Source organism: Aphidius gifuensis, linkage group LG1 (assembly GCF_014905175.1).
Source record: "Aphidius gifuensis isolate YNYX2018 linkage group LG1, ASM1490517v1, whole genome shotgun sequence".
In the NCBI taxonomy this organism is placed as follows: Eukaryota; Metazoa; Arthropoda; class Insecta; order Hymenoptera; family Braconidae; genus Aphidius; species Aphidius gifuensis.
Window position 1 is genome coordinate 20,718,168 of NC_057788.1, and position 23,168 is coordinate 20,741,335.

A 23,168-nucleotide genomic window follows, 5' to 3' on the forward strand; every position below is an offset into this window, starting at 1 on the left:
TTAGAATTATAGCAGCCATGTAAAAACGCAAACAGAAAATGGATTCCTGCCCAGATCCGTTACCGGATCTGACGTCTAAACTCTATGTTTTTTCCTTTTACTCTAACCCAACCCGCGCCTAAAGATGTTTACACATCAAAAAATAGTTTGCAAGAATGTGAACTTGCTTCATGTAAAAATAAGAATATTAAAAAAAAATAATCTCATTTTTTAAATACTTAAATATAATATAATTGTGTGGTCAAATGAAAACCCGTAATAATAGCTTCGTTTACATGAAAACTGTCGCGGTACTCTCTGGCTGATTTCTTCTGATTAGTTCCAAATGTTCCATTTATTAAAAATCTGTCAAGTATAAAACAACAATAAAAACATTGTAAACATTGCAAATAAAACAATCAAAACTACATAGATTAAAATAACAATCAGGAAGTAAATAACTTAGGAAAACAAATTTGAAATATATATTCATTAATAAGATGGAACCAAGAAAGGAACATCAGTTTGAGGAAATTGATCAACAATTGTTTACAGACTCATTTAATTGTTGTTGGGAACTTTTAAAAAGTAAAGAATTTTATCTCAGTGAACGAGAGCCCAATATATTTTCAAGGTTGTCATTGAATTATGGTCATGACATGTATGAGGCCATGGTGATGTTTATGACAGAAATTATAAAATCCAATGAACACAAAGTTGCCATTGAAAAATCAAAAGTTGCATCAATACAAATTGTAACAACAAAAGCTACTCGGGACTCAGGTTATGATGATAATTATGATCAATTAGATCAACAACAACAACAAGTTGACCAAGTAAACATTGACATCAACAACAGTCTAGACAAGATGATATCTAAAAAAAGAAAAATATCAGTTGATGAAATTCATTCGACAACGATGTTTAAAGCAGGTATATTTTAACTGTCTTAAAGATTTTTATTAAATTGTAACTTGATTCAATTTATTTTATTTTCCAGATTACAAAAAAAATAACTGTGATGATTCAAGTAATGCTAAAAATATACAAATTACATCTTCAAATGGAAACTCAATTGAACAATTAAATATGAATGATATTATTGAAAAGGAAGAAACATCATTTATAGAACAAAGTATTACAATTAAAGATGAAATGTTGCCAGTTACAGATGATTCAATTGATTTTGACAAAATGAATAACTCGAAAGATCACTCAATTGGACTAGAAACGAAGTCAAATGAAGTTTCCAATTTATTTAATGGTAATAATCAAAGTTGCTCGAATGAAGTCATTGAAATTGTTGATCATCAAAAAAACACAAGAATTCGTACTGGATCACTTGCTCCTAAAAAATATAGTTTTCATACTGAAGAAGATGATGATCTAAGCTCTACCACAGACGAAAATTACCTTGATGATGATGATGATAATAGCGCAAATCAAGATAATAATCTTGAAGATAAAATTAGAGTAACATCTGGTATTTCTTTCGAAGAAAAAACACGTGTAGTTAAATTGGCAATAGAACATCCAAATTGGCCTATAAATATGTTGAAAGAACAAAGTCGATATAAAAAAATTCGACAGCGCAGTCAAGTTGAAAGGTGGAAGAAACAGATTCAACAAGGAGGATCTATTCGTGACAGAATGAATTTTGTCAATAACTGGGTAATAAATAAGTGCATTGAAAACCAAAAAAAAGGAGAAATAATTACAAATAAAAAAATTAAAACATGGGGACTTGAAGCCAAAAAAATATTCAAACCGATGGAATTTTCAGCAAGTTCTGTCTGGTTATTGATGTTTAAAAAAAACCATGAAATTACTGGTAAACCAGATAATCTAAAAATTAATTGTAACTTGCAAAAAGAAAAATCATTTTTACACTCGAACATTTACGCTTCCCATGAAATGAAAGTTAAGGTTGTTAATCTTTTAAATGATAATCCACATTGGAGTTTGAAAATGCTAAGAGAACAAAGTGGTTGTAGTAATTTTGAAACTGTGAATCAAATTTACCGTTGGAAGGAAGTTGTTAGAAAATTCAATAAGAAAGCAGCCACTAGTCTTTCCACTGAAAAAATTTAATTCTACTTCAGTACAATATGAATGTGATGAAAATAAAAATACAAGTGCAAGTGGAGACAGAGGCAAACGGGGGCAAATTTGGAGCTGCTGATGTTAGAATTGCTCACTTATTATTTTTACTGATTGTATCAATCATTATCAAGTTGTTGTTATGTTAATGATCGTTGATTAATCATTAGACCCCATCGCAGGAAAGGTAACAAATTCTTGTTACCTAAAGCACTTGGTAACCTGTTACTTTCAGTAAATACTTTAATAAATAAATGTTCAACTAATTATCAATAATAAATTCATATAATTATAAAAATAATTGTCTTGAATATTTAATTTTCATATGTATTCTTTAATATGCGTTAATTATTATATTCTTGTCTTCTATTTATAATTTATAACTTATATTCATAATAAATTATTAACAATTGATACTGATAAGTGATAACACATTTAATTAGAATAAAATATATAAAGTTTTTAAAAATAATGATAATTAATATAATTGACAACGTGGATATTATTTTTAATAAAAGTATTGTGGTGTTGGATATTTACTATTTTTTTTTACTTGTCATCATCACCATCGTCATCAACGTCGTGTCTCTAGTATTTAAAATATTTTGATCAATAATTTCAGCCACAGTAAATCTAAAGAACAAAAAAACCAAATTAAATAATTGAACTATATCAAAATGTTAATTAATTTTTTATTACACTTATGTGATATGGCATAAATATTAAAAAAATATTGTTTGCATGAATATAAAAAACTTGTTTCATGTGTGAAAATAAAAATATGGAAAATAATAATCCAATTTTTTAAATATAATTCAATGTACAATTGTGTGGTTAAATGGAAATGCATAATTATATCGCTGTTTATAATTTCCATGAAAACTGTCGCGGCACTCTCTGGCAGGTTTGTTCTTAGTTAGTTTGGAGTTTCATGTATTTCAATGTATTTCATTTATTAAAAATCTTTCAAGTATAGAACAACAATAAAAACATTGTAAACATCGCAAATACAATAATCAAAAACTACATAGATTAAAAAAGAAAATTTGAAAAATATATTCATTAATAAGATGGAACAATTTGATAAACATCAGCTTGTGACAACTGATCAAGAATTGTTTACTGACTCATTTAATTTTTGTTGGGAACTTTTGAAAAGTAAAGAATATTATCTCAGTGAACGTGAGACCGATATATTTTCAAAGATGTCATCAAATTATGGTCAAGACATGTATGATGCCATGATGATAATTATCAACAAAATTATGAAATTCAATGAACACAAATCAAAAGTTGACTCAATAAAAATTGTAACAGCAGAAGCCACTTGTGATTCAGGTTATGATGATAATTGTGATCAATTGGATCAACAACAAAAACAACAGCAAGATGACAAAGTGAACGTTAACATTGACAACAGTCATGACAAGATGATATTAGAAAAAAGGAAAATACCAGTTGATGAAATTCATTCCAAGAAGATGTTCAAAGAAGGTATGTTTTATATGTCTTGAAGATTTTTATTAAATTGTCATTTGATTCAATTTATTTTATTTTTCAGATAACAAAGAAATTAACTGTGATGATTCAAGTAATGCTGAAAATATACAAATTGTTTCTTCAAATGAAAACTTAATTAAAAAATCACATATAATTGTTTTTATTAAAAAGGAAAAAAAATTATTTACAAAAGACAATATAACCATTAAAGATGAAATGGTGTCAGATGATTTAATTGATGTTAATAAAATAAATATCTGGAACGATCACTCATATGGACTAAATATAAGTTCAAATGAAATTTCCAATTTTTCTAAAGATAATAATCAAAGTCTCTCGAATAAAGTCATTGAAAATGTTGAACATCAAAGAAACACAAGAATTCGTACAGAATCACTTGCTCCTAAAAAATATAGTTTTTGTGTAGGAGAAAACTATGATCTAAGCTTAACCGCAGACGAAAATTACCTTGATGATGATGATAATGTTGATGTTGATGATGATGATAATAATTTCTATCTTAATGTTGATGATAATGATGATGATGATACTAGCCTAAACCAAAATAAAAAACGTAACATTAAAAGAAATTATGATATTTCTTTTGAAGAAAAAAAACGTGTAGTCAAATTGGCAACAGAAAATCCAACTTGGTCATTACATATGTTGAGAGAACACAGTGGATGTAAAAATATTGATGGCCGCCGTCAAGTTGAAAGATGGAAAAAACAGGTTCAACGAGGAGGTACTACTCGTGAAATAATGAATCGTGTAAATAACTGGGTTCTAAATAAGTACATTGAGAGCCAAAAGAAAGGAGAAATAACTACAGATAAAAAAATTAAAACATGGGGACTTGAAGCCAAAAAAATATTTAATCCGATACGATTTTCAGCAAGTAATGACTGGTTAAAAATGTTCAAAAAAAACCATGAAATTACTTTTTGGGCAGAAAATAACAATCTTTATCAAAAATTTACGCTCCCTATGAAATAAAAGTTAAAGTTGTCAATCTTGCAAATGAAAATCTACATTTTAAAAAGAGTTTAAAAAAGTTTAAAAAGAGTTCAAAAAGACTAAGAGAACAAATTTAAAGCTGCTGATGTTAGAATTACTTACTAATTATTTTGATTGGCTGGATCAATCATTAAAGTTAAATTGTTATGTTATGTTAATGATTGTTGATCAATCATTGGACTTTATTCCAACAAAATTAACAACACACGTTACTTAATTAAAAAAATACTTTTATGGATAAATGTTTAAGTAATTGTACTTAAATAATGAGTTTATTTAATTGTTTAAAACAATCGTCTTGAATATTTAATTTTATTAATAATTCTTCCTACTGTTATCAATTATCAACAACACATTTAATTAAATCGGAATACATAAACTTGTTGAAAGTACAATAACGATTTGGATATTATTCTCAATTAAATTATAGTGTTGGACATTTACAATTTTCTCGATTATCGTCGTCGTTGTCGTCATATGACATTGACGAATGTTAATTATAAATATATATATCAAAGTTTAGAATTAAAATTTTTGTTTTTTTTTTAAAGTATATTATCATTGATGATTAAACGTGAGTTGAAATAAAACTCTTGTGCTGAGTATAAAAGAAAAGAAATGCAACAAATAATAAACCTAGTTATTAATAATAATAGATGATATAATAATTATAAATATTGTAAAATAAAAAAATCATTGATTGATAAATGATAACAGATAGTTTCATAATAATCTATTTAGACGTTCATTCGACACATTTACAAAATTACTTTTCTTTTTTTTTTATATTAATTTGTCGTTACAATATTTTGTCTCACTAGTTTCTATTATATATATTTTTTTTTTTCTATCGTAATTTTATGTGGACTCAAATTCTTCATTACGAATGACAATACATAATAAATAATTCATCTCAAAGACATGATAATACATATTATCAATTTCCTACATTCTTAGACAGAATTGTATCAAAATGTTAATTATTTTTTTTTATTATACAGTTATGTTATGTGGCATAAATATTGAAAAATAATTGTAAAAATAAAAATATGATAAATAAAAATCTAATTTTTTAAATAATTAAATGAACAATTGTTGTGGTTAAATGGAAATGCCTAATTATATCGCTGTTTACGATTTCCATGAAAACTGTCGCGGTACTCTCTGGCAGGTTTTTCCTTATTTTGGAGTTTCGTGTATTTCATTTGTTAAAAATCTTTCAACTTTCAAGTATAGAACAACAATAAAAATATTGTAAACGTTGCAGGTACTACAATCAAAAACTATATAGATTAAAGAAACATATTCATTAATAAGATGGAACAATTTGATAAACATCAGCTTCTGACAACTGATCAAGAATTGTTTACTGATTCATTTAATTTTTGTTGGGAACTTTTGAAAAGTAAAGAATATTATCTCAGTGAACGTGAGACCGATATATTTTCAAAGATGTCATTAAATTATGGTCAGGACATATATGATGCCATGATGATAATTATAAACAAAATTATAAAATCCAATGAACACAAAGTTGCAGTTGAAGAATCAAAAGTTGGATCAATAAAAATTGTAACAGCAGAAGCTACTCGTGACTCAGGTTATGATGATAATTGTGATCAATTGGATCAACAACAACAACAACAGCAAGTTGACAAAGTTGACAGTCAAGAAAAAATGATATTAAAGAAAAGAAAATCATCAGTTGATGAAATTCATGTCAAGAAGATGTTCAAAGACGGTATGTTTTAAATGATGTTAAGAATTTTACTGAATTGTAATTTGATTCAATTGATTTTATTTTTCAGATAACAAAAAAAATAACTGTGATGATTCAAGTAATGCTGAAAATATACAAATTGTTTCTTCAAATGAAAACTTAATTAAAAAATCACATATAATTGTTTTTATTAAAAAGGATAAAAAATTATTTACAAAAGACAATATAACCACTAACGATGAAATCGTGTCAGATGAATTGATTGATGTTAATAAAATAAAAAACTCAAACGATCACTCAATTGGACTAGATGTAAAGTCAAATGAAATTTCCAGTTTTTTTAAAGATAATAATCAAAGTTGTTGGAATGAAGTCAGTGAAAATGTTGAACATCAAAAAATCACAAGAACTCGTACTGGATCACTTGCTCCTCCAAAATATAGTTTTTGTGCAGGAGAAGACTATGGTCTAAGCTTCACCACAGACCTTGTTGATGATGATAATGTTGTTGATGTTGATGTTGATGTTGATGTTGATGTTGATGTTGATGTTGATGTTGATGTTGATGTTGATGTTGATGTTGATGTTGATGTTGATGTTGATGTTGATGTTGATGTTGATATTGATATTGATGATGATGATGATGATGATGATGATCTTCATCTTCATGTTGATGACGATGATGATGATGATGATAATAGCCTCAATCATAGTAAATTTTGTAAAAGTAAAATTAAAATAATTGGTGGAATTTCTTTTGAAGAAAAAACACGTGTAGTCAAATTGGCAACAGAAAATCCAACTTGGTCATTAGACTTGTTGAGAGAACAAAGTGGATGTAAAAATATTAGAAGCTGCCGTCAACTTGAAGCTTGGAAAAAACAGATTCAACAAGGAGGTACTCCTTGTGAAATAATGAATTGTGTAAATAACTGGGTTATAAATAAGTGCATTGAAAACCAAAAGAAAGGAGAATTAATTACAAATAAAAAAATTAAAACATGGGGACTTGAAGCCAAAAAAATATTTAAACCGATACATTTTTCAGCAAGTGATACCTGGTTAAAAAAGTTCAAAAAAAATCATGAATTTGATTGCAAAAAAAAAGAATCATTTTCTTTATTAGAGTGTATATAAGTGGATTATACCCACTCTATTTTTTATGGAACATTTACGCTCCACTCCCTATGGAATAAAAGTTAAAGTTGTTAATCTTGCAAATGAAAATCCACATTAGTGTTTAAAGAGACTAAGAGAACAAATCTAAAGCTGGTGATGTTAGAATTACTTACTAATTATTTTTTTTGGCTGGATCAATCATTATCAATTTTTTTTTTTTTGTCCATGATTGTTGATCAATCATTGGACTTTATTGCAACAAAAGTCACAACACACGTTACCTCATTCAAAAATACTTTTATGGATTTTGTTATGCTTAAGTAATTAAATGTACTTCAGTAATAAATTCATATAATTGTTTAAAACAATCTTCTTGAATATTTAATTTGTTTATTTATTTAATGTGTTTTTGAGATATATGGATTTTCCAAGTGGCTGTTAATAATTTAATTGATAAGCCAATTGATAATCAATGATTTCATAATAATCTATTTATAGACGTTCATTCGACACATTTAAAAAATTACTTTTCTTTTTTTTTTCTATTAATTTGTCGTTACAATATTTTGTCTCACTAATTTCTATTATACATACCTATATAAGTATATATTTTTTTTTCTATCGTGATTATAACATTTTATGAGGACTCAAATTCCTTATTACAAATGAGAATATTGTAACCAGTAATTCATCTTAAAAGCATAATAATTATACGTTATTAGTTTCCTACATTCTAAGACAGTATTGTTGACTTAGAAAACAGAAAAATTGTTGTCAGACAATTAAAATATTTTGTATCATAAAGAAGAATTTAAAATTTGAGAAATATTATTTCATTTATAATTTTATGTAACTGAGATGACTCGTACTGAAATTAATGAATCAATAGAAACTCATGATTTTCTTTTTTTTTTTCTCATTCTGGTAAAAATTTTAGGGTCCTCAAATTTGAACCATCTCTACTATTGGAAAAAAGTTGTTAGAATTTTCGATAAAAAATAGGCTACCGGTTTTTCCACTGGAAAAATTTAATTCTTAATCGGTACAGTAGACAAATATGATGATAAAAGATAAAAATACAAGTACAAGTGAAAAAAGAGGCAAATGAGAGCAAATTTGATGCTGATTATGTTAAATTACTCGTTGACTTGAAAGTATTTGAAATATTTTGATCGATAATTTCAGCAACAGTAAATCTAGAGAACGAAATTATTATTAAATGTAAAAAATGATAAATATATCTTTGTTTTTTATGAGAAAAATGTAAATACCTTAACTGTATCGAAATGATTTAAATAATTTTTTGTTATACAGTTATAAATATTGAAAAAAAATTGTTTGCAAAAATGTAAAAAAACTTGCTTCATGTAAAAATAAAAATATAAAAAAAATAATCTAAGTATCTTTTCAAATAAATAAATTTATAATTGTTGTGGTCAATTGAAAATACGTAATTATATTTGTGTTTACATGAAAACTGAGAAAATGATGAACTAAGTTCCACCACAGACGAAAGTTACTTTGATGATGATAACGATGATGATGATGATAATAATGATGATGATGACGATAGAGGTGATGATGATAATGGCTCAAATCAAAATAAAAATCGTGAAGGTAAAATTCAAATAACATCTGGTATTTCTTTCGAAGAAAAAACACGTGTAGTTAAATTGGCCAGCGAAAATCCAAGTTGGTCATTAGACTCGTTGAGAGAACACAGTGGATGTAAAAGTGTTAGGAACCGCCGTCAAGTTGAAGGGTGGGAAAAACAGATTAAACAAGGAGGATCTCCCCGTGAAAGGATGAAATGCGTAAATAACTGGGTTATAAATAAGTGCATTGAAAACCAAAAAAAAGGAGAAATAATTACAAATAAAAAAATTAAAACATGGGGGCTTGAAGCAAAAAAATATTTAAACCTGGAAATTTTTTAGCACGTGATGACTGGTTAAGAATTTTCAAAAAAAACTTCGAAATTACTGGTAGCCCAAATAATCTAAAAACTAGATGTAACTTGCCAAAAAAAAAATCATTGTCATACTTAAGAGTTTACGTTCCCCATGAAATAAAAGTTAAAGTTGTTAATCTTGCAAATAAAAATCCCCATTGGAGTTTAGAAATGCTAAGAGAACAAAGTGGTTGTAATAATCTTGACAACATTTGTCAACTTAACAATTGGAAACACGTTGTTAGTAATTTCAATAAGAAAAGGGCCACTAGTCTTTCCACTAAAAAAAATTGAAAATTTAAAAATTCAATTCTATTTGAGTAAATTACTAAGATAATAAAGATAAAAAGTTCAAGTGGAAACAGAGGCAAACGCGGGCTGATTCGGAGATTGAATACGAAGCTGATAATGTTAAAAAATTAATCACTCACTAATTATTTGTACTGATTGATAATGGTCTTCGATCAATCATTGGATTTCATCACAACAAAAGTAACAAATTCTAGTTACCTCATTTTGAAGATACTTTTATAAATAACTGTTTAACCAATTATTACTAATTAATTCTAGATTTATTAATTATTATACTCTTATTAATTATTAGTGAAAAATTTAATCAAAATAAAATATATAAACTTTTTGAAAATATGAACAACTGATATAATTAACAACTTGGATATTATTTTTAATTAAGTACAATGGTGTTGGATATTTACGATTTTTTTGATGATTATCATTATCATTATCGTCATCGTCGTCGTGTCTTTAGTATTTATAAAATTTTGGTCAATAATCCCAGCAACAATAAATCTGAAAAACAAAATTTTCATTGAATCTAAAAAATGATAAATATAACTTGGTTTTTTATGAAAAAAATTTAAATACTTCAACTGGATCAAAATATGTTAATAATTTTTTTATTACAGTTATGTGATGTGGTATAAATATTAAAAAATAGTTGTCTGCAAAAATATAAAAAACTTATTTCATGTGTGAAAATAAAAGTATGAAAAAAAAAAATCTAATTTTTTAAATGATTAAATGTACAATTGTTGTGGTCAAATGAAAATGCGTAATTATATATGTCTGATCATTGTTTTCATGAAAAACGTCGTGCCTAGTCGCGCCACTGCGCGCTACTCTCTGGTTTCTCCCCTTTACTTATCAGTTCCATGCAGTTCCATTGAATTCCATACTTCCATGTGTTTCAATGTGTTTTATTATTAAAAATTTTTCGAGGGCTTTGAAGTATAATACAACAATAAAAACATCGTAAATATTGCAAATACAACAATCGAAAAATATATATAAGATAAAAAAACAAGTTTGAAATATATATTCATTACCAAGATGGAACAATTTGATAAACATCAAGTTGTTGAAATGAATGATCAACAATTGTTTACTGACTCATTTAATTTTTGTTGGGAACTTTTGAAAAGAAAAGAATATTATCTCAGTGAACGTGATACCAATATATTTTCAAGGTTGTCGTTAAATTATGGTCAAGACATGTATGAGGCCATGGTGATATTTATGAAGAAAATTATAAATTCCAATAAACACAAAGTTGCCACTGAAAAATCAAAAGTTACATCAATACAAATTGTCACAACAGAAGCTACTCGGGACTCAGGTTATGATGATAATTATAATCAAATAAATCAACAACAACAACAACAACAACAACAACAACAACAAGTTGACAAAGTGAACATTGACATCAACAACAGTGTAGACAAGATGATATCAAAAAAAAGAAAATTATCAGTTGATGAAATTCATTCCACGAAAATGTTCAAAGCAGGTATATTATAAATGTTGTTAAAATTTTTTTTTAAATTGTATCTTGATTCAATTTATTTTATTTTTCAGATAACAATAAAAATAACTATGATGATTCAAATAATGCTGAAAACATACAAATTACTTTTACAAATGAAAACTCAATTGACAAATTACATATGGTTGATTTAATTGAAAAGGAAGAAAAATTATTTTTAGAAGAAAGTATAACTATTAAAGATGAAATGTTGCCAGTTACAGATGATTCAATTGATGTTGATAAAACAAACAACTCGGACAATCAGTCAATTGGATTGAAAAGAAAGTCAAATGAAATTTTCAATTTTTTGAAAGAATCCAATCCTTTGAAAGATAATAATCAAAGATGCTCGAATAAGGCCATTGAAAATGTTGAACATCAAAAAAACACAAGAACTCGTACTGAATCACTTGCTTCTGAAAAAACTAGTTTCAATACAAGAGAAAATGATGAACTAAGTTCCACCACAGACGAAAGTTACTTTGATGATGATAACGATGACGATGATGATAATAATGATGATGATGATGATAGTGGTGATGATGATAATGGCCCAAATCAAAATAAAAATCGTAAAATTCAAATAACTGGTGGTATTTCTTTCGAAGAAAAAGCACGTGTAGTTAAATTGGCAACAGAAAATCCAAATTGGTCATTAAGTTGGTTAAGAAGACGCAGTGGATGTGAAGATATTAAACAACGCAGTCGAGTTGAAGAGTGGAAAAAACAGGTACAACAAGGAGGATCTTCTCGTGAGAAAATGAATTTAGTCAATAACTGGGTTGTAAATAAGTGCATTGAGAGCCAAAAAAAAGGAAAAGTAATTACAAATGAAAAAATTAAAAATTGGGCGCTTGAAGCAAAAAAAATATATAAACCGACAAAATTTTCAGCAACCGATGGCTGGTTATCAAAGCTAAAAAAAAACCATGAAATTACTGGTAAACAAAATAATCTAAAAATTAATTGTAACTTGCAAAAAAAAAAATCATCTTCTTCATCGTACACTTGCGTTCCTTATGAAACAAAAATCAAAGTTGTGAATCTTTCGAACAAATATCCACACTGGAATTTGAAAATGCTAAGAGAACAATCTGGCTGTAATGATCTTGAAACTGTGAATCAACTTTACTATTGGAAATACTCTGTTAGCAATTTCAATAAGAAAAGGGCCACTGGATCAGAAGTTCCTGAAAAATTTAAGTCTACTTGAGTAAGGTATCGAGAGAATGATGAATATAAAAATGCAAGTTCTAGTCGAGACAGGAGCAAATGACGGCAAATTTGTAAATTAAATATGAACTACGAAGATGATAATGTTGGAAAATTAATCACTCACTAATTATTTTTAACAACTTGGACATTATTTCCAATTGAAGTGAGGTGGTGTTAAACATTTCCGGTTTTTTTAATTATCATCATGGTTATCGTCCTCATCCTCGTATCATTAGTGTTTGAAATAATTCAATCAATAATTTTAACAACAGTAAATCTAAAATACAAAATTATTATTGAATTTAAAAAATAATAAATATATCTTTGATTTTTATAAAAACAATTTTAATAATTCAACTATATCGTAATATGTGGTTTTTTTTTATTACAGTTATGTGATGTGGCATAAATATTGAAAAATAATTGTTAGCAGGAATGTAAAAAAACTTGCTTCATGTAAAAATAAAAATATAAAAAATAATAATCTAATTTTTTGAATAATTAAATGTATAATTGTTGTGGTCGAATAAAAATATATATACCTATTTTTTATATCTGTATTCATGGTTTACATGAAAATTGTCGCTACATTTTCTGGCCAGTTTCTCCTTATTAATTCCATGTGTTTTATTATTAATTATCGTTCAAGTATAGAACAACAATATAAACATTCCGTAACTACATAGATTAAAATAACAAAATTGAAATTATATTTAATAAGAAAATGGAAAAATTTGATAAAAATCAGCTTGAGAAAACTGATCAAAAGTTGTTTACTGACTCATTTAATTTTTGTTAAGAACTTTTAAAACAAAAAAAATATTATCTCAGTGAACGTGAGACGAATATATTTTCAAAGTTGTCATTAAATTAATGTAATGTAAAAATATTAGAGGCCACTATTAAGTTAAAGAGTGGAAAAACAGGTTCAACGAGGAGGTACTCCTTGTAAAAAAATGAATTTTGTAAATAACTGGGTTATAAATAAGTGCATTAAGAAGCAAAAAAAAGAAAAAATAACAAATGAAAAAATTCAAACATATGGACTTGAAGCAAAACAAATATTTAAACCTATAAAATTTTCAGCAGGTCGTTACTGGTTAACAATGTTCAAAAAAAACCATGAAACTACAGGTAAACAAAAAAAAAATCATTTTCATACTCGAAAATTTTCGTTTCCCATGAAATAAAAGTTAAAGTTGTTAATCTTGCAAATGAAAATCCCCATTGAAATTCGAAAATGCTAAGAGAGCAAAGTGGTTGTAATAATCTTGAAACTATGAATCAACTTTACCGTTGGAAAAGAGTTGTTAGAAATTTAAATAAGTGAAAGCTACTAGTATTTTCACTGAAATAATTTAATTCTACTTCAGTACAATACGAATATAAATTCATGTGATGAAGATAAAAATACAAGTTCAAGTGGAGACAGAGTAAATGAGGGCAAATTTGAAGATTGAACTCACTAATTATTTTTACTGGTTGATAATTTATTATCGTTGAGAAATTATTGGATTTCATCACAACAAAAGTAACAAATTCTAGTTACCTAATTTCAAAAATACTTTTATGAATAAATATTTAACTAATTAATAGTGATAAATTTATATAATTTTTGAAACAATCGTCTTGAACATTTAATTTTCATTTGTATCCTGTTATATCAATTATTCATTAATTATTATACTTTTATTTATTATTAACAAGTTGTATATTAATAACAACACACTCGATTAAAATAAAATATATAAACATTGTTATTTATAAACGAAATCCAGGAACCACTCTTGCCACTCTTATAATTTATTTTCAACTCAATGTATTTTTATCTATACAATCATTGACAAACAAATGGATATATAAATAATTCTGTTGGAGTAATAACAAATATAAATGATAAATAAAACTTGGAAAAACAATAAATAATAATAACAATAATATTCATAACAAAAAATAAATAAACTAAAGAAAAATTCCACAGCTATATCGATTTGTTTTATTTAAATAAATACAATTTTTTTCAAATACATAAACTTTATAATTTAAAAATTGTTGTTAATTTTATTGAAAAACAAAAACGGAGACATAATAATTATTTATAATTTTTATGGTTTTTTTTTTTTTTACTGCTACGTTTTTGAAAATCTACTTTCGGTGAATTTACTTTTATTGATATTTTTTTTTTGAAATCATTAGCAGTGATGCTTCAGCGTGAAACTTTTTTAAGATAAAAAATAATAAAAAATTGAATAAAAACTCGATAATTCTTTATACATTTGATTTGAAAAACGCTGACAGTAATATTTGTTCGAAAATGATTCAAACAGAAATTTTGATATTGCATAATATATTTTAAACCACATCAACGTGACGCAATATTATAAAAATTTTTAATTTAAAAATTATATTATCTTGAAATCCTTGAATAATACTAATCAATTCGCTATGTGTCTTTTTTTTTTTTATTATATTAACAATTTTCTTTTCTAAGTAAAATTTATTGTTTTTTGAATGTTTTTTTTGACAATAAACTGAAGTAAACTTTGTACATGCAATGAAAAGTATCAGTGGAATTGTTTTTTTTTCAGTATTTAGAGTACTTTATATAGTCTTTTACTACACATGAAATCACGACTGCTTGATTAATTTCTTATATGTTTTCTAAAATCAATAAAATATTATTCATCAGTGATGACCTTGAATATATCTTTTAAGATTTTTATTTTTTTTTCTACATTTTCTGTTTAAAATTAGGTAACTAGAATTTGTAACTTTTGAATAATTTAAACAGAAGAGATTTTTATGAATAAATGTTTAAATAATTATTATTAATAAAATTATATAATTTTTGAAACGATTGTCTTGAATATTTTATTTTCATATATGTATTTTTCTGTATTCATTAATTATTGTACCATTATTAATTCTTAGTGTCTTTAGTATTTGAAGTATTTCGATCAATAACTTCCGTGAATGTAAAAGACGAAATTATTATTGAATTTGAAAAATGATAAATATATTTTTTATGAAGAAAAAGTAAAAAATTCAATTATATCAAAATGTTCATGATGTTACGGTTATGTGATGTGGCATAAATAATAAAAATAATTGTTTGCAAGAATGTAAAGAACTTGCTTCATGTAAAAATAAAAATATAAAAAAAAATAATCTCATTTTTTTTGAATAATTAAATATAATATAATTGTTGTGGTCAAATGAAAACCCGTAATTATATAGCTTCATTTACATGAAAGCTGTTGCGGCACTCTCGGGCTGGTTTCGCCTTATCAGTTCCATATGTTTTAATCCGAAAGTACATAATTTAGAAAACAAATTTAAAATATATATTCATTATTAAGATGGAACAAAGTAAAAAACATCAGTTTAAGGAAATTGATCAACAATTGTTTACTGACTCATTTAATGCTTGTTGGGAACTTTTGAAAAAAAAAGAATATTATCTTAGTGACCGTGAGACCAATATATTTTCAAAGTTGTCATTGAATTATGGTCATGACATGTATGAGGCCATGGTGATATTTATGACAGAAATTATAAAATCCAATGAACACAAAGTTAGCAATGAAAAATCAAAAGTTGCATCAATACAAATTGTAACAATAGAAGCTACTCGTGATCCAGGTTATGATGATAATTATAATCAAATAAATCAACAGCAACAACAACAACAAGTTGACAAAGTGAACATTGACATCAACAATAGTCAAGACAAGATGATTTCTAAAAAAAGAAAAATATCAGTTGATGAAATTCATTCCGAGAAGATGATTAAAGCAGGTATATTTTAAATGTCTATAAGATTTTCATTGAATTTTAATTTGATTTAATTTATTTTATTTTTTAAGATTACAAAAAAAAGAACTGTGATAATTTAAGTAATGCTAAAAATATACAAATTACTTCTTCAAATGAAAACTCAATTGAAAAATTACATATGATTGATTTTATTGAAAAGGAAGAAGAATCATTTACAAAACAAAATATAACTATTAAAGATGAAATGTTGCCAGTTACAGATGATTCAATGGATGTTGACGAAATGAATCACTCGAATGATCACTCAACTGGACTAGAAATAAACTCATATGAAATTTCCAATTCATTTAATTCTTTTAAAGATAATAATCAAAGTTGCTCAAATAAAAGCATTGAAAATGCTGATCATCAAAGAAAAACAAGAATTAGTACTGGATCACTTGCTCCTAAAAAATATAGTTTTTGTACAAAAGAAAATGATGACCTGAGCTCTACCATGGACGAAAATTGCATTGATGATGATGATGATGATAATGGTGATAATAATAGCCTGAATCAAAATAAAAATCTTAATGATAAAATTAAAATAATTGACGGTATGTCTTTCGAAGAAAAAACACGTGTAGTTAGATTGGCAATAGAAAATCCAACTTGGTCATTAGATATGTTGAGAAGACACAGTGGATGTAAAATTATTAAACAACGTCTGCAAATTGAAATGTGGAAAAAACAGATTGAACGAGGAGGAACTCGTCGTCAGAAGATAAATCTTATAAATAACTGGGTTATAAATAAGTGCATTGTGAACCAAAAAAAAGGAGAAATAATTACAAACGCAAAAATTAAAACATGGGGACTTGAAGCAAAAAAAATATTAGAACCGATACGATTTTCAGCACTTAATACCTGGTTACATACTTTGAAAAAAAACTACGAAATTACTGGTAAATCATATAATCTAAAAATTAATTGTAACATGCAAAAAAAAGAATCACGTACTTTCTCGAGAATTTTCGTTCCCCATGAAATAAAAGTTAAAGTTGTTAATCTTGCAAATAAAAACCCACATTGGAGTTTGAAAATGCTAAGAGAACAAAGTGATTGTAATAATCTTGAAACTATCGATCAACTCTACCGTTGGAAAGAAGTTGTTAGACAATTCGATAAGATAGCAGCCACTAGTCTTTCCACTGAAAAAAATTAATTCTTCAGTACAATATGAATACGATGATAAAGATAAAAATACAAGTGCAAGTGGAGGCAGAGACAAACGGGGACAAATTCGGAGCTGCTAATGTTAGAATTGCTCATTTATTATTTTTACTGGTTGTATCAATTATTATCAAGCTGTTTTGTTTTGTTAATGATCGTTTGCTAATCAATGATCAATGATTCAATTCTCATATGTATTCTTTAATATGCATTAATTATTATATTCTCATCTTCTACATATATTATATATTATATTATATATATTAATAATTGATAATAATAACACATTTAATCAAAATAAAATATATAAAGTTTTTGAAAATATAATAAGTTATTAATAACAATTCAAATAATTAACAACTTTGATATTATTTTTAACTAAAGTATGGTGGTGTTGGGCATTTACGATTTTCTTGATTATCATTATTATCCTCATTATTGTCTGTCGTATTTAAAATATTTTTCAAAATAATTTCAGCCACAGTCAATCTAAAAAACAAAAATATTTTTAGATTTGAGATATGATAAATTGATCAGTTTAAAAAAAAAAAAAAATTAAATAATTGAACTATATCAAAATGTTAATTGATTTTTTATTATACAGTTATGATATGTGGCATAAATATTGAAAAGTAATTGTTTGCAAGAATATAAAAAGCTTATATCATGTGTGAAAATAAAAATATGAAAAATAATAACTTAATTTTTTAAATATAATTAAATGAACAATAATTGTTGTGGTCAAATAAAAATGCCTAATTATACCTGTGTTCATGGTTTTCATGAAAACTGTCGCGGCACTCTGGCAGGTTTTTCCTTATTAGTTTAGAGTTTCATGTATTTCATTTATTAAAAATCTTCCAAGTATAAAACAACAATAAAAACAATAAAAAGATCTGGTAACGTTTGTTGGGGCGTGTGGCCCGCGTTACCGTTGAAAATTAAAAATTTTCAATACTCCGGCTAGGGCCGTGTCAAATTTTATCTCTTAAATGGTTTTTAAAAGTAACAATACAATTTAATAGTACATTTTTTTTTATTTTTCTGAAAATCAATTTTTTTTGGTTTTTTTTTCGTTCAAGTTAAGGCAAGCTATAACTCTGTTAGAATCAACGGAATGACTTTATATTAGGCTCAAAAAACGTGGTTTTTAAAACTCTATCGCCTTTCAAGGAGTTTATCCTGATTCCAATAGTCAATTTTTTTCTATTTTTGAAACAAAAGAGACAAAAATATTTCAAAAATTCTATTTTTTACTATTTTATGAAAACTATAATTTTTTTTGAAAAAAGTTTCGACTAGAAGTCATTAAATTATGGTCAAGACATGTATGATGCCATGATGATAATTATAAACAAAATTATAAAATCCAATGAACACAAATCAAAAGTTGAATCAATAAAAATTGTAACAGCAGAAGCCACTTGTGGTTCAGGTTACGATGACAATTGTGATCAATTGGATCAACAACAAAAACAACAGCAAGCTTGCTGACAAAGTGAACATTGACATCGACAACAGTCAAGACAAGATTATATTTAAAAAAAATATAGTCAAGTCCCCCAAGGTGCACCCTAAGTGTTCCGTAGGATTTTTTATTTTTTTTTTACTTGTTGTTTGATTTGTTTTTTCATTTTATTGTAAAATAAATGACTATTTTTTTTGTTTTGTTTTATTTTCTAATGTTGTTTATTTCTGTTGTTTAATAAAAAAAAAAATAAACGACCGAAAAATTTCAAAAAAATAACGGAAAGTCTACAGATGAAGCGTCATCGATTGAAACAGTGCCGGAATCGATCTGTCAATATTTGAAATTCGGCCCTATCGAAAAATGGGAATATTAAATCTAATAAGGCCCAAAAATTGAAAATAAATATGATAATTGCTTTTGGGAAAAAAAAAAAACATAAATTTCATTTAACATCAACTAATTCGGTTTGGCGGTTCAAAAAATATCTTGCAAAAACAAATTCTGACACTACACTTTGTTTAATAAAAAAAAAAATAAACGACCAAACAATTTCAAAAAAATATCGTAGAGTCTACAGATGAAGCGTCGTCGATTGAATCATTGCCGGAATCGATCTGTCAATATTTGAAATTCGGCCCTATCGAAAAATGGGAATATTAAATCTGATAAGGCCTATAAATTGAAAATAAATATGATGATTGCTTTTGGGAAAAAAAAAAAACATAAATTTCATTTAACATCAACTAATTCGGTTCAGCGGTTCAAAAAATATCTTGCAAAAACAAATTCTGACACTACATTTTGTTTAATAAAAAAAAAAAATAAACGACCAAAAAACTCCAAAAAAATATCGTAGAGTCTACAGATGAAGCGTCGTCGATTGAATCATTGCCGGATCCGATCCGTCAATATTTGAAATTGGGCCCTGTAGAAAAATGGCACTATCACAACTGATAAGGGCCAAAAATTGAAAATAAATATGATGATTGCTTTTGGGAAAAAAAATGGAACCTAATGGGCTTCGTAGAAGCCAATTCGATTCATAACTTTTATTTTTATCGCGAAATAACAAAAAGTCACACGAAAAGTGAAAACATAAGTGTCCTACGGAACACTAAAAAAAGGAAAATATCAGTTGATGAAATTCATTCAAAGAAGATGTGCAAAGGAGGTATGTTTTAAATGATGTTGAATTCATTAAATTGTCATTTGATTCAATTTATTTTATTTTTTAGATAACAAAAAAAATAACTGTGATGATTCAAGTAATGCTAAAAATATACAACTTGTTCCTTTAAATGAAAACTTTAATTAAAAAATCACATATAATTGTTTTTATTAAAAAGGACAAAAAATTATTTACAAAAGATAATATAACCACTAAAGATGAAATCGTGTCAGATGATTTAATTGATGTTAGTAAAATTAATAACTGGAACGATCACTCGTATGCACAAATATAAAGTCAAATAAAATTTCCAATTTTTCTAAAGATAATAATCAAAGTCTCTCGAATGAAGGCATTGAACATCAAAGAAACACAAGAATTCGTACTGGATCACTTGCTCCTAAAAAATATAGTTTTCATACTGAAGAAGATGATGATCTAAGCTCTACCGTGAGTAATCTTGCTTAATCTTCAATAATCTCGTGTAATCTTTTTGAAATCTTTGAATTTATTAAGTGTAATCATAAAAGATTACTGGGATTCTTAATTTGTACCATTTTGCACCGCAATTGTTTTGATTTGTACCTTAAAATTAAAGAGTGGAGAAAGGGTTAAACCCGATTTTTTTTCTAGATGACTCAGGGGGAAAAAAAATTGCTACAGACGCAGAATAATTTGTACTAAAGCCCTGAATTTGTACCTTAAAAATAACAACAAAAAAAAAATTATTTACTCCAAAACGTTAATTAACAAGAACAGAAATTACTCCGGCATGAGATTAATGTCGGAAGAATTAATCTGCCACGATTTTTTTGCTGGAATAATTTCTCCACCATCAATCTCTTGCCGGAATGATTTCTCCGCCATCAACCTCATGCTGGAGTAATTTCTTCGGAAATAGGCCAAAAACGGAGAAATGCCGGAGTAATGCTGGAGTAATATTTCCACCAGGGAGAGCAGAATTTGTACCTTAATAATTAAAGCAGATATTCAATTGTTAATTAACATTTTTGAGTAAATAATTTTTTTTTGTTATTTTTAAGATACTAATTCCTTGCTTAGTGGCACAAATTAGTACAAATTATTACAAAGTGGTACAAATCAAGACGCTTCTGATGAGTATTCTAGATAATTTTTCTAGGACTTATGCAGGCCAGGTTCACGCACCTGACTTGTACGAATATAATTCTTTATATTCTCTCTCACGAATTTTCATAAATTATTATTAGTTAAGGTTGTTTGTAAAAGACATCGTCGAACCAATATTTGTAGTTTGAGGGGCCCGTATATCGTAACGCTATATTTCATGCCCGGGTACCCAAAATTTTGTTGCGCTTCTGTCTCAAAAACCGGCTTTTAAGTGTGTCCGTGCATATACAGACAGACACTAACACTACTGCTAGCAAGCAAGTACAGTACACAGCTACATTATATGCTTGTGTGTGTCACGTCTGTGCGCATCACTTGCCGCGAGAAAGCAAATATTTTTTTTTTTAAAACTTGAATAACTTTTAAAATCCGTGGCAAATATAACTTATTTTTTCAAATTATATTCGTTTTTTTCTTATCTACAATTTGATAGAAAAAAAAAAGTTTTCGAGTAGACAACGAATCTACTATATGCTGTTTAAGAAAAAAAAAATTGTTTCGCACTATTCTCGTGTATAAAAGTTGTCAACTTTGACATTCATTATCTATAAAAAGCCGAGGCAAAAAAAATTGAAATAAATTGTCAAGATAGATAATTATTTCATTTAAAAAATAAGCCTAATTTAAAAAAATCGAGTAGAAACTCAAATATTTACAAACAAAATGAGAATACAAATAAAAATATAGTTCTATATTTTATGATGTTTAGCTTATAAGCTTTTAATAATATAAAAATAGCAAAATTTTAAAGTATAAAGTTGAATAATTTGGTGGATAAAAAAAAAAAAAAAAAATTAGGTGCTTTTTCACGATAACGCTTGCGATACATGTTAATAATATTATAATAAAAAGAGCCTAATTTTTTTTTTTTTTTTTTTTTTTTTTTTATCCAGCAAATTATTCAACTTTATACTTTGAAAAATTTTGCTATTTTTTTTTATATTTCACTTCTTTTGATTATTAAAGCTATGATAAAAAAATAAACAGCTCATCTAAAATTGAGGCTTCCAGGGACATCAATTGTAAATTTATGTTTTGTTTGTATTTCATATACTTACAACGCCATAAAGTGCGACACATTTAGCGACACTATGAATATTTCAGTAGCAGCAAGTAGTCCAACGTTCGATTGGTTCTATCTATAAAAAAATAAATAAAATCATTAACAGCTGATTGACGAACGCAAAATTTTAGATTTGTTTGATTTGACATTTAAATAATTGAAATGTTTCAATTCTCAAAATTATAAAAAATAGCGTTATTAATATATTGAAGATATGAGTGTAATATAATTTTTTTATCTCACCTCTTTATTTGTCAATGGTAATATCATCGTGTTGATATCAAACTTTTTCCACGAGCAGATATCACCTAAAATTTTAAATTTTTTGGTAATTGTAAAATTCAAAGACTGATAATTATACAACTGGAATTGAGTTTAATACTTTTATTTGAAATGACAAATTACGTATCTATATAGCAAATTTTATATATTGTTTATATACACTCAGCTGACTGTCAGATTAACATGTGACTGAGAGAGACATACGAACCAATGCACTATGCGCATTAAAAAAAAAAAATTAGTTTTCTCGGTTTTCTTTCAGGAAAACCAAAATGTCTAACCATTGTCAAAACTGCAATAGTCAAAAAAGCAGTCGTATGTTTTTATATGTCCTTTACATAAGCAACCAAAAATGAAAACCCATATTCAAACTTCAAAACAAAATTTATATTCTATCATAAATATTATTGTTATTCATTATATCATTGAAAATAATTATTTAGAAGATATATACCAAAAATTTATAAAAAGTGAATATGATAATAATAATTTATACTATGAGAATATTAATTAATAAACTCACGAAATGCTGCCAGTCGAACTATCTACATAATAAACACTTTACTTATACTGTAATTTTTTACCTATTATAATTATTATTAAAAAAATATAAACAATTC

General features: G+C 26.4%; 1 protein-coding gene across 1 annotated transcript; it reads left to right on the top strand.

Moving 5' to 3' along the window:
* Positions 1-650: 650 nt before the first annotated feature.
* On the top strand, positions 651-20,522 carry LOC122860523. Its single transcript, XM_044164379.1, has 11 exons — positions 651-815; positions 1,090-1,650; positions 3,150-3,573; positions 4,190-4,350; positions 5,914-6,337; positions 11,262-11,687; positions 11,820-11,941; positions 16,403-16,661; positions 16,815-16,987; positions 20,233-20,305; positions 20,380-20,522. The coding sequence occupies exons 1-11, from the start codon at positions 651-653 to the stop codon at positions 20,520-20,522; spliced, it is 2,931 nt and encodes a 976-aa protein (XP_044020314.1).
* The last annotated feature ends 2,646 nt before the right edge of the window (positions 20,523-23,168 follow it).